Source organism: Poeciliopsis prolifica, unplaced genomic scaffold (genome assembly GCF_027474105.1).
Source record: "Poeciliopsis prolifica strain line A6 unplaced genomic scaffold, Auburn_PproV2 SCAFFOLD036, whole genome shotgun sequence".
Lineage (NCBI taxonomy): Eukaryota > Metazoa > Chordata > Actinopteri > Cyprinodontiformes > Poeciliidae > Poeciliopsis > Poeciliopsis prolifica.
In genome coordinates this window covers 5250752-5264230 of record NW_026562411.1, presented here as the reverse complement: position 1 = coordinate 5264230, position 13479 = coordinate 5250752, and the positions used below count along the sequence as shown (strand labels likewise).

Below are 13479 nucleotides of genomic sequence, written 5' to 3'. Positions count from 1 at the left end.
GCTTTAATTGTTTACAAAAATTATATGAATTTATCATAGTTGTTATAATTTAAGGTAAACATCCACATTTACAAATATGTTTGAAAAAAAAAACATATTTTTCACATGAAAGTAAAAAACCAAAACCTAAAGATCTGAAAGAAAATGATAAAAACTACTCACCACCATGTTATAGGCTTCAGGGACATCTATTTCAAACTGAAACCTTCCACTTTGGTAGTAACCCTCATCTGAGGAGAGAAAGAGCAATTATTGACATACAGAAACAAATTTGTCTCTCTAACAATAAAAACAATTTCCTGTTAAAAAGGCATTCTGTTATTATCCAGTAATTATGAAGGTTAAGTGTTCCTCCAGGAGATCAGACAAAGTGAACTAAAAACTTTATTAAGTGAATTAAGAAAGTGAACCCTCTATTCGTCTAAAAAACATTTTTAATCAGAAACAAACTGATTCTTTAGGAAGAAGCGCCTTCTTCCTAAAGAGTTCCCACCAAAGAGTTTCTTTAGAATTGGACCAAAAAACAGTTATTGTGATAATTACTGTTTTACAGCATTGAAACATTAAGAATAACTGAACATGTTTATTTCAGTAAATCTATTTGTGTTTATTTTGCCAGGTCTAAGGGATTCTGCAATGCCGACATCATTACTTAAAACATGTTATGTTTTCAGACACTTAAGAGCAAGTTCTGCTTCAACAAGACATTTTATTATGATCATTTATTAACTTTCAAAGCCTTAGTAATGCAGTACATTGGAACTAAAGAGGGCTATGCATTGATACAAGCCACAACATTGTTTCTAATTGTTAATTAATCATCTTGTTTTTTTTTGTTTGTTAGGTTCAGCTATCAACACACACAAACACACCCCGTCGTTCTCTTTCCTGAGTCTAAAAAACTATTCTTCTTAATTAGCCGAATTAAATTTACCATTTTGTTTTTCTTTTGCAATTAATCTGGTTAATCCCCAAACATGCATTATTCAAAAATCTTTTATATCAAAATCTGTTTAGAAAAACTGTTTACAAATGTATTTTTTTAAATTGGCACAGGATACAAACTGTGGAAATACAAGTATTTTCACACCCAAAGGTCTGGAAAATACTAAAACTGCATTCTACATTTTTCAAGACTGTGCAGGAACCCAGAACATGTGTAAGTGGTAAGAAAAAGAGAAGCCAAAATGATCAAGAGACTGCAAGTTTGATGGATGAATAAAAGAAGGAGCGAGAGGAAGGCACAAAACCACGAACATCCTCTGTATAACAGCTTCGGTAAGATGTAATGAACAATTCATGACTGTCTGCAGCAGGCAAGAACAATCAGACATTGTTCTTAAGAAACATTTGACTTTTAAAAATTGTACTGCTTACTCCTCAGGCTGGTGGGGAACAACAATATTTTAACCTTAAGTCTCAATCTAACTGACTGATATGTATTGTTACTGAGAGCACTCTGCGGCTCATATTTATAAGAGAAACCTTTGGTCCAAAGGCTGAAAATGTAAATCTTGAACTTAAAAAAAAACATAAGACAGAGATCCAAAGAGAAGTGTATATTTTTTTTGCATTTTTCCAAACAAAGACTTGTCTATTCAATAATTTTGTTTGAATTCAGCAAGACAAAAGAGAGGCAACAAAGCATTTAAATAATTCACACTCTTTATAAGTAAATCATACAAGTCAAAAGAGGATACATTGTGAAGGTTTTCAAAACACTTCTACTTATCAACTGCAGGAGGAAAATCATTTTTAGTAATCATAATATAAAAGAATAAAATGAGTTTATGCTTAAAGCAGATTTATAAAATAAAACATGTCAAATCAAATGGGACACAACTTATTATCATCATTTAAGCTAAAATTTCTAAAAGTTACAAAACAACACAACCTCTGCACTTTTGGTTTTAAAAGACGTAATCTTTGTATCTATCAGATGTAACTATGTCTATAATTAACCATATTTTTAATTTTTTGTCCCATTTAACTAAAATACTTTAATTAGAAGCAACCTCTGGCTGAGCCTTCTAAAAATACACTCCCTCTGCATCTCTATGGTGCAATATGCAAAACAATACGCCATTTATTGCCATACAAAACAGCAGAAAGATGCGTCCAATACAGAGACACATCTAGTCTTCTGTCCAGTTTCTCTTTCATTAGTGCCCTTTTTATATTGTGAGTAAAAGATGGGTCAGCACATGTTCACCTCGCAGTGTTGGAGTCTCCATCTCTCAAAGACTCAGAGCCTGATGCCACAAATAAGAACCGTTTTAGTGAAAAAAGAAAACTAAATGGAGAAGTAGGAGACAATTAAAATGACAAACAAATGCATAAACCTGTATTTTTTTCCCCTGTTTATTTTGCACAACCAAACAAAATACAAAAATAAGCCCGTTTTCATGTTTGAACCAGAGTCTCCAGCTGTTCCATTTTCCACATGGGCTCCAAGCAAAACATCCAGAGGAATTGGAACAATGTGCAAATGTAACCAGGAGTCTCCAGGGCCATTTAACTGCAAGTGTGCACCGTTCTACGGGCTGCTGCCTTACACATTTTTCTGCTGACCAGTATGATTCTTCAGATCTGCTCATCAATACTTGGATAGACCCAGAAACACGTGGCGTAAATTCCAGCACAAAAACAGGACACAGAAACCTCATCCATCATCCAAGGTGCTGTGAAAGAAACATTGGTATTTTCACGCTGTACTTTGAAAAACATGTCCGCCTCATTTTGTGCTTCCCTGCAAACCATCGTCTGTATTTCACGCTATGAGAGCATGCTTCCAGCTGAAACCCTCCTCTGTGATGTTTTTCTGCATGCTTCTGAGTTCATGTAAGACCGCTCAATTATAGTTTAATGAAATAAATTTTGTTTGTGAATGAAACATCAAGCAAAAGTATTTTAACTCATGAAGTTCTTTCCACATGTTACTATAGTGTAGCCACCTGATGTGCTTGACCACCAAGATATAAAAGACATAAATAATCATTTTCTTTCAGAGGAAGCAGGTATTTCAGACATGAACCTTCAGAGTCACATAAAGACAAAGTCAGCCTTTTATCACATGAAGAACATTTCCAGGATTAAAGGACTAAGGTCTCAGCAAGATCTAGAAACTCATCCATACGTTTATCTTCAGTTGCATTGATTTCTGCAACAGTGACTTTATAAGACTGTCTAAAAAAACTCAGTTGATCCATAATGCTGCTGCTCATGTTGTCACTGAACAGCACTTAGCACCAAAATACACAAAAGATTTGTCGTTGTATCAATCTTCCAGACCCCTCAGGTCTCCTGGTTCTGGTCTGCTCTGAATCCCCGGAACCAGAACCAAACACGGGGAAGCATCATTCAGCTTCTGCACGCCACAAATCTGGAACCAACTTTCAGAAAACTGTAAAACAACTGAAACACTGAGTTCCTTCAAATTAAGACTAAAATCCCATTCGTTTAATGTTCCCTTTGATTATTAGGAAGTGGAAAATTTATAAACATATTTTATGTATATTTGCTTGATAATTTTGATGACAGGATTAAAAAAAAAACAAACAAAAAAAAACAAATGAGATACATTGCTTGTTTTATATTTGGTTACTATATGACGTTTTTATGTTAAGCACTTTGATCTGCCTTGTTGCTGAAATGTGCTATAAAAATATCAATTTTTTACTATTTCTTCCTTATTCACCCCAATTCTATCCAAAAGTGCAGCAGCATTTTGCTGAACCCATACGTAAATGCTTAACCCAAAGTGGTGGGTTGAGTAAGAACAGTTCAGATATCAAAACAGATCATAAACTCCAATATTACTCCCACCAGGTGTAGCTCAAATGAAGCAGAATGACATGATGATACTGAGGGGACAGGTATCTGGAATCAGAAAACTGAAAATGACAGGAATACTTATCTGTCTTAATAAGCAGAACAGAGGCAGTTTTGATTAAAACTACATGTGAATAAAATAATTATGAGTCACTCATGGCACTCCTATTTGCTGCTCAAATAACACTGAGTTAGAGTAAGCAGCCCATTGTAGCCCTGAGATATGTAAACGATAACAGGAGCATAAGAAAACAGAAGAAAACGACACAAAGAGAAAATGCCAGAAAAGTTTGCATGGCCGTAAGCTGTGTATTCTCTACATAACAAGTCAACATGACTTTACTTTCAACACACAAGACAAAGTAGACAGCCTGAGCCCCAGGGCAAGCTTTCCTATACTTCTGACTGCGGATAAAACTCATAAAACATCTACTGCAACTCAATTTAGAGAACTGAGACACAAAAAAATGGCAATCAGCATTACAGACACACACGATTTGATGTAATATTTTTCATTTGACTACTGGTTAGGATTACAAATCCTATTCAATAAACACACACATACCTCGCAGCAAGATCTGAAGTGCTTCTTATTAAATTATGTTTTACACTGTGCTTGAAAATAAACACACCTGGCGGACTGATTAGTAAAGCGGAACAAAGTGCGTAACAACAGGAACAGAGTCCAAAACTGTGAGGTCTAAATCAGGAGGAGAGAGAAAGGAAGGTGTTGTGAACTGGGACGGGTGCACCAGGGGAAGCAGTCTTCTTAAATAATTGAGCGAGTCTTTCTCTGAGAACTCAATCTCCAAAACAATTATTTTTAAAAGAACAAGACACCAGTCCTTTTCACTAATCACTGATCTTTGTGTTTTCGCCACAGATATTGCTTACAAAGTTCTTTCTAACAGTTAATCTGAAATCACGATGCCAGTTTGAGTGACACAGAGAAGACAGAATTACAAATATGTAGCGTAATCGAACAGAGAGGAGAGAAAGTCTGATCTAGTTCTACTAAGGTGTTGCTGTGGAACCATCTAATTTCAGATCCTTAAAAAGCTCTTTGTGCATAGTTGTGAGTTGATGATGCTGCCAAACATCATTCTCATGATCATTCTCACCTCAAGAGACCCAATATGACGTCTCATATTGGAAATATTTTCCAGTAATCATACCAGCAGTTGTCAACCGTCTATCTGATTTTCTTGGATCCCCTTCCAGCCATGTAAAGATCTGCCATCGTGTTCCTAATGTCCTTTGACAGCTCTTATGGTCTGTCTGTGGTGGCCGAGAGGTTAAAACGGAATAAAATTATCCTCTGGGTGCTGGATTTTATACACATAAGTTCGGGTGAGGAGCATCTACAAATAGTTATGTTTCCCTAGCAAATGGAAGCAAATAATTGTTCTGCTGTCGAAAAAACACATTTTTGCAATTGCTGTGTTTCTATTAAATAGGATCCACAATTAAAATCACACGTGAATAAGTTTGTTCAAATCATTAAAAAACAAGAATCACCATCATCCATCTACCACTTACTGTCATCTTCTTCATCTTTCTGCCTGTAGTAACATTTGTTGTTGATCACATGACTCGTATGATGCAGTAAGTATACACATATTTTGATTTAGCAAAAAGAAAAACTATTTTATCCTAGTTCAAAAATGTTTTGAGAAAAACGTGCTGTTTTGAATTTGGCATATTTTCACTAAGCAAACTTATCTTGGCAATTCCATTTTGAAATAATATGATCAGTTGGAAAGATAAATTGATTTATGTGCAACATGAGTTCAGAGCTAATCTGCATAAGTTAGAATTCTGGTCCTTGCAAAATAAAACATAAAAAAGTAAATCCAATCAATTATTTTCACCTCTCCAAATAAGAAAATAATTCAGTCATACTTAAAAGATTGTAAAACTATTTTTCTGAAAACTGAAACAGGAATCTCTTAAGGAACTATTTTAGCTCTCATCCTTCAACCCATACATAATAGTCACCCAGAAATCAGTCCTTAAGTAAATTTGCAAATGTACGCCGATAGCAGTGTCATTTACATATTTGGTAAAAGCTGTAAAGCAGCCAATGAAAAATTTAACAACACTTTACATAAAATACCAAGACTTAACGATTCCTTCTTAACCCATGATACAAAGAAAACAAAGTTTATATTTTCAATTGCTATAGCATCATAATTGTCCGTGCAGGAATGCCGTTGAACAAGCATCACAGAAAAAAACATTAAGGAATAATTTTGAAAACTCAGTTACATTCTAAAACCCATGTTACAAAAATTGGCTAAATTATAAGATTTAACATAAATTGTTTTAAAATGTTAATATTCAAATTTTTCAGTCAAGTTTTATTCCCTTTGCTGTCTGTGCATATTGTTAATATCACTGCGTAACTAATTAATGACAGACAGACAGATATTTGTTCCCAGGTTCTAGTTTCTGCATAATACATTAACTGTTGGGCAGCTTTTTAAATGCAGGTAATGGAGAAGGTAACACTGGGTTTAGGCTGTGTTACAGTTTCCTTGTGACAGGTAAGGAAGTGACAGGTAAGACAACCTCCAGAGACTTGTGTAATTCCACACTGGTGTGTTTGTGTTGTTCGACACTTGATAGGTAGCCCACTTAGCCTGGAAGGTTGCTGAGCATGCACAATGGATTTCACTATGGGCTTATCAAAGTGTAACCGTAATGTGGAAATACAGAGCAGGGCTCCAAGTGCCATTCAGTGAGAATGTGCACACAAAATTAGAAACAAGACAGCGAACGGATGCACTTTCACTCTGCAACATACAGAGAGTCCTAACCTCTTTTTTCTCTTTATATTAAAATCCCTTTTGTACAACATGAGTGTATGTGGAAGTTTACTGCAATTTATCAGTTCAAACTTTCAGTTATGCAGATTAAATTGAAATAGAAGATATCTGCATTTCTGATTATACTTGACAAGTTGCAAAATGAGGTTTCTCTTACCAGGAGACACTGCCAGCTGAAAGTGATGCAGCTTATTCTCATCTGGGAAACTGGCTTTGCATGTACCTGCACACAATAAAAACAACGGTGAGACAGAGAATGACAGTTGTTAGCATTTAGACTGTAAAGTTTGAACCATAACGGCAATACCCCTTTGTGGTGTAAAAATATGCACATATTTAACATGTTTTATCTTTATTAAAGCCAATTTAACTCCTACTTTATCCCTAATGTCAGCACTGAAAACGAGATTTATAGATTGCCTCTAGGTATCCCTGTGGCACCATATTCCCCCCTGGTGTCCAAAGATCAGTACTGCAGGCTGGATAAATAAGAGCAATTATGTTGACGTGTTTGACCATTTAAAGACAATCCATATTTACTTAAGCTGAACTGTTATGGATGCCATCATAAAAATGAATAAACATAAAGATGAACTTTTAATCTTTATTCCAAAAAACACTGAAAAAAAAGTGTTTGCCATTAATGACCCCTCATAACTCAAAAAGGCTAAATGTTTTTACTGGGGCACAGTTTTGAGATGGAGTCAGAGTGGGGCCATGAATCCTTGAATGTCAGAGAGACTGTCAGCATGTTGTATCACCCCAGGGTCACTTCAACCCTAATTCATACTAAAACTGCCATTTTACTCTCTTGCTACTAACATTTTATACCTCTAAACAAACCAGTTAATACCAAATTATTTAACAATTTGTAGCTACGGTTGAAATTAGACATTGATATACACCTTTTATCCTCTCTTTCTGAATTAAATCAGACCAAGCTTCTCTTGTTTTAGGTCAGTCAGACTTTCCTAACATATTTCTATTTGCTAAATTCTACAATAATGCAAGAAAGAATCCGACAGATTTATTTATTAATGTCTTCAAGATTACCTAACATACAGAATGATACCTATCTCTTCAAACACTGAGTGCAGTTTCACTCAATGTTACCAAATGCTAAGGAAATGTATGCAAACTTCTGATTTTGAAGATATCAATTAATAAATATTTAAGTTTTTCTCATTATTGTGGCATTTAAAAACTATAAATAAATCTGGTAAATCTAACTGACCTCAACAAGAGAAGTTTAGTCTGATTTAACTTCACACAGTGAAAAGTGTGTAAGTGTCTTTTTATTTGGTGTAGGTAAAATTCTGGTTTCAGCTTTAGACATTTTCCTGTATCACAAAGAACAATATCCCAGAAAAACTGCACAAATATTCTGTATAATTTAATCTAATTGCATAAAGTATACTGAGAATGTGCAGTATCACACATTATCATTCAGAAACATGTAGGGTAATAAATTATTCTTTTGATTTTAGCATACCATAGAAAGTAATAAGTCTCTACAGACTTACTGTCCACATCTTGATGCTATTAATTTAGTTGTGTATTCATTAAGAAGGATTAAAGTGAGGAGGGCAGTTGCTGTGCAGAAATGGAGAGCATCAGACTTTTGAAAGAAATTATGTTGAATGCAATAGGTTTACAGTAGATTTCCCAAGATTCCAAAAAGAATCAGTTCAAGTAAAAGGTGACTCCCATCTCAAAGTATTAAAGTAAAGATGAAGAGCTTATGTGAGCTCTGACAGCCATGTCCCTTTATTCAAAAAGAATTGATGATGTTTTTATTCTGCTCCCATTTTTAGTGACTCTGACTTATGCAGAATGTGGAGCGGTAAAATATGCGGCATACTTACTAGGGAGATTGGCTTCAAGTTCTGCAACTTCTATTGGGACAAAATAAGAACAATGAGTTAGAACAAAACAAGTTAAATATTCTGGATATGTGAGTAGATCTTCAGTGGGTACATTTGATTTAAAATAAACAGATGTGGAGCGTCTCTTTCTGTAACCATCGCTCTGTTGAGCTTGATGGGGATTGTTCCTTTGTGTGTTGCGGTTACCGAAGATTCAAAGTGTTTGGAACGGTGCGTAATTAGGCCAACAGCACAGAGAACTAAAACTCCCACTCTTCTGGTTCATAAACAAAGTTTTTCCACATAATATCAAATGTGGGATCTGAATAAGAAAGGAAAAAAATGTCTTGCATGCAGCATAATGTTTTAGTGGGGGGAAAAAACTGACTGGTGCATTGAGACAAAAGATGAAAGTAAGAGCAGAAAAAAAAGGATGAAAAGCAGGAAAACAGCAGAGAGTTGATTTGCTGATGCTGGCTCTGGTTATTAGATTCTGTTTTGTTAAACATATTTTCAGCCACTAAAGGAAAAAATGAATCTTTGTTTCTCTGGGCCCTATATGCTGTTGTTGTCATTTGATAAGATGTTTTTTTTTATTCATAAAAGTAGAGCTATTATGAATAAATCTAATTAAATTGATTCTCAGTTGAAAATATATTTTGGTTTGCTCTTTTTTTTATTTCTCTTCCTCCCACCTACAGCAGAAAGCTAATTAACAGCTCCCCAGCAGAGAGCTGTTGTTTCACCTAATGAAGCAGGCAATATGCAGCAGACATTGAAATTATACACTTCATAAACTACAGTCATCTGTGATACACTTTCTAATTGAGTTTAATACCAAAAATATCATAAGAAACAGAAGAGTCGTGGGCACCTTTGGTCAGGAGGCGGTCTCTGATGGAGACCCTGTGGGTGGAGTCAGAGGCTCCAGAGGCACGGCCTGTCTTTCCTCCATCGTCCTTTTTCAACTTGCTGGCCAGTGTAAGCATGGCTAAGCTGCTCCGTCTGCTCTACACCACTCTGCGTCCGCTGCTTAGATGTCTGCAGATAGAACAAATCAATTATTATTGTCCTCATACATATAATTAAAGGTAAAGACAAGTCGTAATATGATAGATAATTAATAAGTTCAACAAAAACTGACTTGATGTTGAAAATAGGCCTATCCCGACACACAGTAAGCTAATTGATCACATTATAAATTAAAATGGGCTAAATAATCACAAAAAGGCAGTTCTGCCTGTTTTCCCTGATCCCAAATAATTAAGAGTTTCTGATGGACAATTTTGTTTAGAGAAATTTCATTCTTCCTTTCGTTTAGGTTTTTGAATATTTTATGGTGTTTATTTCCATATTTAGTAGTTTGGGATTTTTTTCCTAGTTGGAAATTTTACATGTAGAGTAGAGTTGTGGAAAAGTATATGTTCTTTTAACAGAAAATAAAAAAAGTATTTTCTGAATGAGAATGCAAACCATTTCCGCTCAATGTGGCTAAAATAATTGCCCTTAAATGTAATAACTGGTTGTATCACCCTATTTCTCACACTGCAGAAGTTTAAACAAATTAAAGGTTCGTTTTCTCTACATTTTTTCAGAGTGAGAGAAGTTGCAAGTACAAGGGAACAGGAAGCTTCTGTGAACTGTTCTTTGCCTTCTGCAGCTCTCACTCTCTGAGGCATAACGTCACGCTCTGAAAGGAAAAGACTTCTTTCCATTTTACTTGACGCATTTTCACAACTTCTTCCTCGAATGTGTCATGAATTCTCTGATTTGCCATTACTGTCTCTATTTGGAAGTAACAGATTCAGTAACAGTTGTTATGATTCCTCATTTTCTTGCATCTGGCTGTTAATTCTTTCAGTTTCTCTGCCTCCAGCGGTCCTGCAGGGTATTCACAGAGATGTGAACACAGGCTGCTTTTTAGCAGATATGCTGACAAAGCTGCTAATTTGCCAACAAAGAAGAGAAACTGTAACAAAGTCTGCAGCTCAATGTGCTGCTGGTAAGAATAGAAGGAGAAAGTGTGGGTTCAGCTTCTGTTTAAGTAAGAAAAGAATGCAAACTCAGTCTGTATGCAGACACCTGGTGCAACAAGAGCACAATTTCTAATTGAAGACGTAGCTTAAAATGAATAAAACCCTGTTTTGCAGTTTTAAACAACATAAAAATTACAATTCCTGCATAACTACTGGCTGAATATTAAGAAGTGAAGATTAAACATCTTCTGTAATATCCTCTGTGTTTCTCATAAAAACTGTTTCTTCCAGACTGTTTCTGGATGTTTCTGACATCAAGATAAAAACTCAAGAGGAGCTTCAGACTATTTCTCCAGCCGTTATCATACAGCTGTTGCAAAGTATCAGCTACAATAAAGATGTACCAATTAAGCCAGTGACAATTCCCTGTTGCGGTTCACACAGGCTGAACAAAGGTGGTTGAGAATCATACCCCAACCACTGAGTCCACACAATCCTTATTTGCAAATGTATCCACAATAAAACCCACATGTACAAGGTGTAAACTTTCTGGCAACAATTCGCCATGTTAGATCAGTCAATCAAAGTAGGTGGGTAAGTAAATCTTAATTATGTAAACTCAGAAAGCCTCCTACTGTGAAAAAGAAGAGCAATGGCGGACAGGTGTAACTTTGCAATGCTTCTTTTCCAAAGTAAGTAATAAACAAAAGGCTCAGCTGTTCATTGCATGATAATGGGTCAGCTTTTCAACAGCAGCAACGGGAAAGCCGGTCAGAGTTGGTGATGAGATGGATGCATTGCAATCCTTAAAGGGGATTGACCCAAAGCATGAAGTCAGAGCTACAATGGAAGGGTTTCAATCGAAGCATGCACACCTCTGGAAAAAATTAAAAGACCACTGCACTGAACCCCATTGAAATCAAAACCAAAAGGCTTGCAGCCATAACTGCAGAAAGAGATTGTCCCACAAAGTCAAAAAGTCAGATTTTTATTTGTAAAAACAGGGAAAGTGTTCCATATTCCATTTACCCATTACTGAGGCTTAAGCACTGTAAGTTCTTCCCGGAATATTAAATGTCATGCAGCTACTTGGTGTGTGAAGCTCTAATTAATGGGTGGCGGTATTTACAGTAATCTGTGAAGGGAGAAGCAGAGTGAAGCTATCAGTTGTCAGTGAGGCCATGAAATGTGTGTCACTGAGACCAAGTCAAACCCACCTGCCTCGGCTGTCACTCACCGCTCTGACATGTTTCCCTAACACACACTACCGTGGCTGCTAGTCAAACTGCTGCAAGGGTTAACAACAGGTTCATGCAACAATGTTTCCGAGCACCTAAAATCTGAAATAAGCTAACATATTTCTTTGTTTAGCTTCAAATTTATGTGATATTTAAAATATTTGAACAAGCTCCAAGTTTCTAAATAGCTGTCTAAGTTCGGGCTGTGATTCTTCTTCAGTCCACACCGTATCATTAACTATCTTCTTATTTACAGACATGGATATAGTAATAATGGTAATGACTGCAGCTTGACCAGCATGAAATACAGTAAATCGAATCCAGAAAAGATAAAGATTGAGGGAACTAAAGATCTGTACTAACAAATTTTACAAATAAAAAATGTTATCTTGATCAAAATGCAATACATTTTTATGAAGGTCAAGTCAAAAACTTGAAAAATCCCTCTTTAAACTCAGCAAAGACTGTCACGGCTTGAACCTGTGTTTTCACCTAGTAGTATTGGAAAGGTAATTTGTTCCAAATGTAATATTATCTGGATAGATTAATGAGAAAAATACTTGTTATTAAATATATGAAAATTTTCTTACAACACTACGCTAATGTCATAAAACTCCACCTTAAGTGGATTTTACAAAGCATGGCTGTAGCTGAGTTGGTCTCAGCTCCAGGGTCCAAGAAAAAAGCCTAGCGGGTTTTTTACTTATTGAAACTGTTCTTTAAACTCAATAGTTTTTAAGAACCTGATGAGTATTTACACAGAAAATCTGAGTAGAAGGAGGTGTGCTTCCAGTGATCTTCCTGTGTGAAACAGAAAATTAAATGAATAAAAACGGAGCTTCCAACCAGGGCAGTAAACGAACACAAGAGCAAGGCAGTGTGAAAACTGATGAATAAAAGAAGTTTTTTATGCTTTTGAAATTGTTGTTGCTTTAAGACAGTAGAGGTCTTCCTTGGTTTTATGTCCTCTTAAACAAGTCTTTACTTTCTAATCTGGCTTACTGAGAAGCCGACAAAGTTGTACACAACAGCACTTAATATATGAACTATTTATAACCTAACAAAACCTCACTTCGACACTTCTGAGCCATCCATTTACAACAATTTTAAAAAACCGAAATTTCTCTGGATTCCAATATTACATTCGGCCAGTCAGATGAACTATCACATCACTTAAAGCACAAAAAAGATGCTAAGGATCAAGTGCAGCGGTGGAGTTAGTGATTACAAATAATAAGGAAGAAAACAGTGAGGAAATGTTGGTAGCACACACATCACAAGCATGGAGAATAAAGCTAGATACTTGTAGAAGCACATGTAGAAGCAATTTCTTCTTAATTTCAAAACTTGAGACTCACAGGAATCTTTGTGTTCTTGACACCCACATTGATTTAGATGACAACAAACAGGGGTTACCATAATTTTCAACAGTAACTTTGCAACTTCATATTATTCTATGCTGCTGCAGAACCTGATGTCCATCACTAATGTTTACTTAATGCATTTCAAATAGGTTTTCACAAGGTTTTAGGAAATGATGGGTGAATCAAGTTTTTTTGTTTGTTATTGTTTTTTGTTGTTGTTTTCACCAGAACCTTTCATTGCTACTGCATTCTACATTTCTTAGTAGGTAAAATGTTATGATATAGCCCTGTAATTCTTGGTTGTTGGTTTATTTTAAATAGTTTTAAGTAGTTTAATGAAAGCTGCGTATGTCCAATATTCTTGAAACAAAGAGAAG

At 35.6% G+C, this 13479-nt stretch overlaps 1 protein-coding gene across 5 annotated transcripts in view; it reads right to left on the bottom strand.

The window, feature by feature from the left end:
• The window catches only part of ube2f (ubiquitin-conjugating enzyme E2F (putative)), a 34538-nt gene that overhangs the window by 20549 nt on the left and 510 nt on the right, over nt 1-13479 (bottom strand). For all 5 annotated transcript variants that reach the window (XR_008607509.1, XR_008607511.1, XR_008607510.1 and 2 more), the window contains exons 2-5: nt 9399-9565; nt 8525-8554; nt 6817-6882; nt 163-230 (exon numbers count right to left, since the gene is read on the bottom strand). Coding sequence is in view for 2 of the 5 variants with exons in the window: in XM_055052988.1 (XP_054908963.1) it covers nt 163-230; nt 6817-6882; nt 8525-8554; nt 9399-9513 (279 nt within the window). In the remaining 3 variants the exon portion in view is untranslated. The remainder of the gene's footprint in view (nt 1-162; nt 231-6816; nt 6883-8524; nt 8555-9398; nt 9566-13479) is intronic.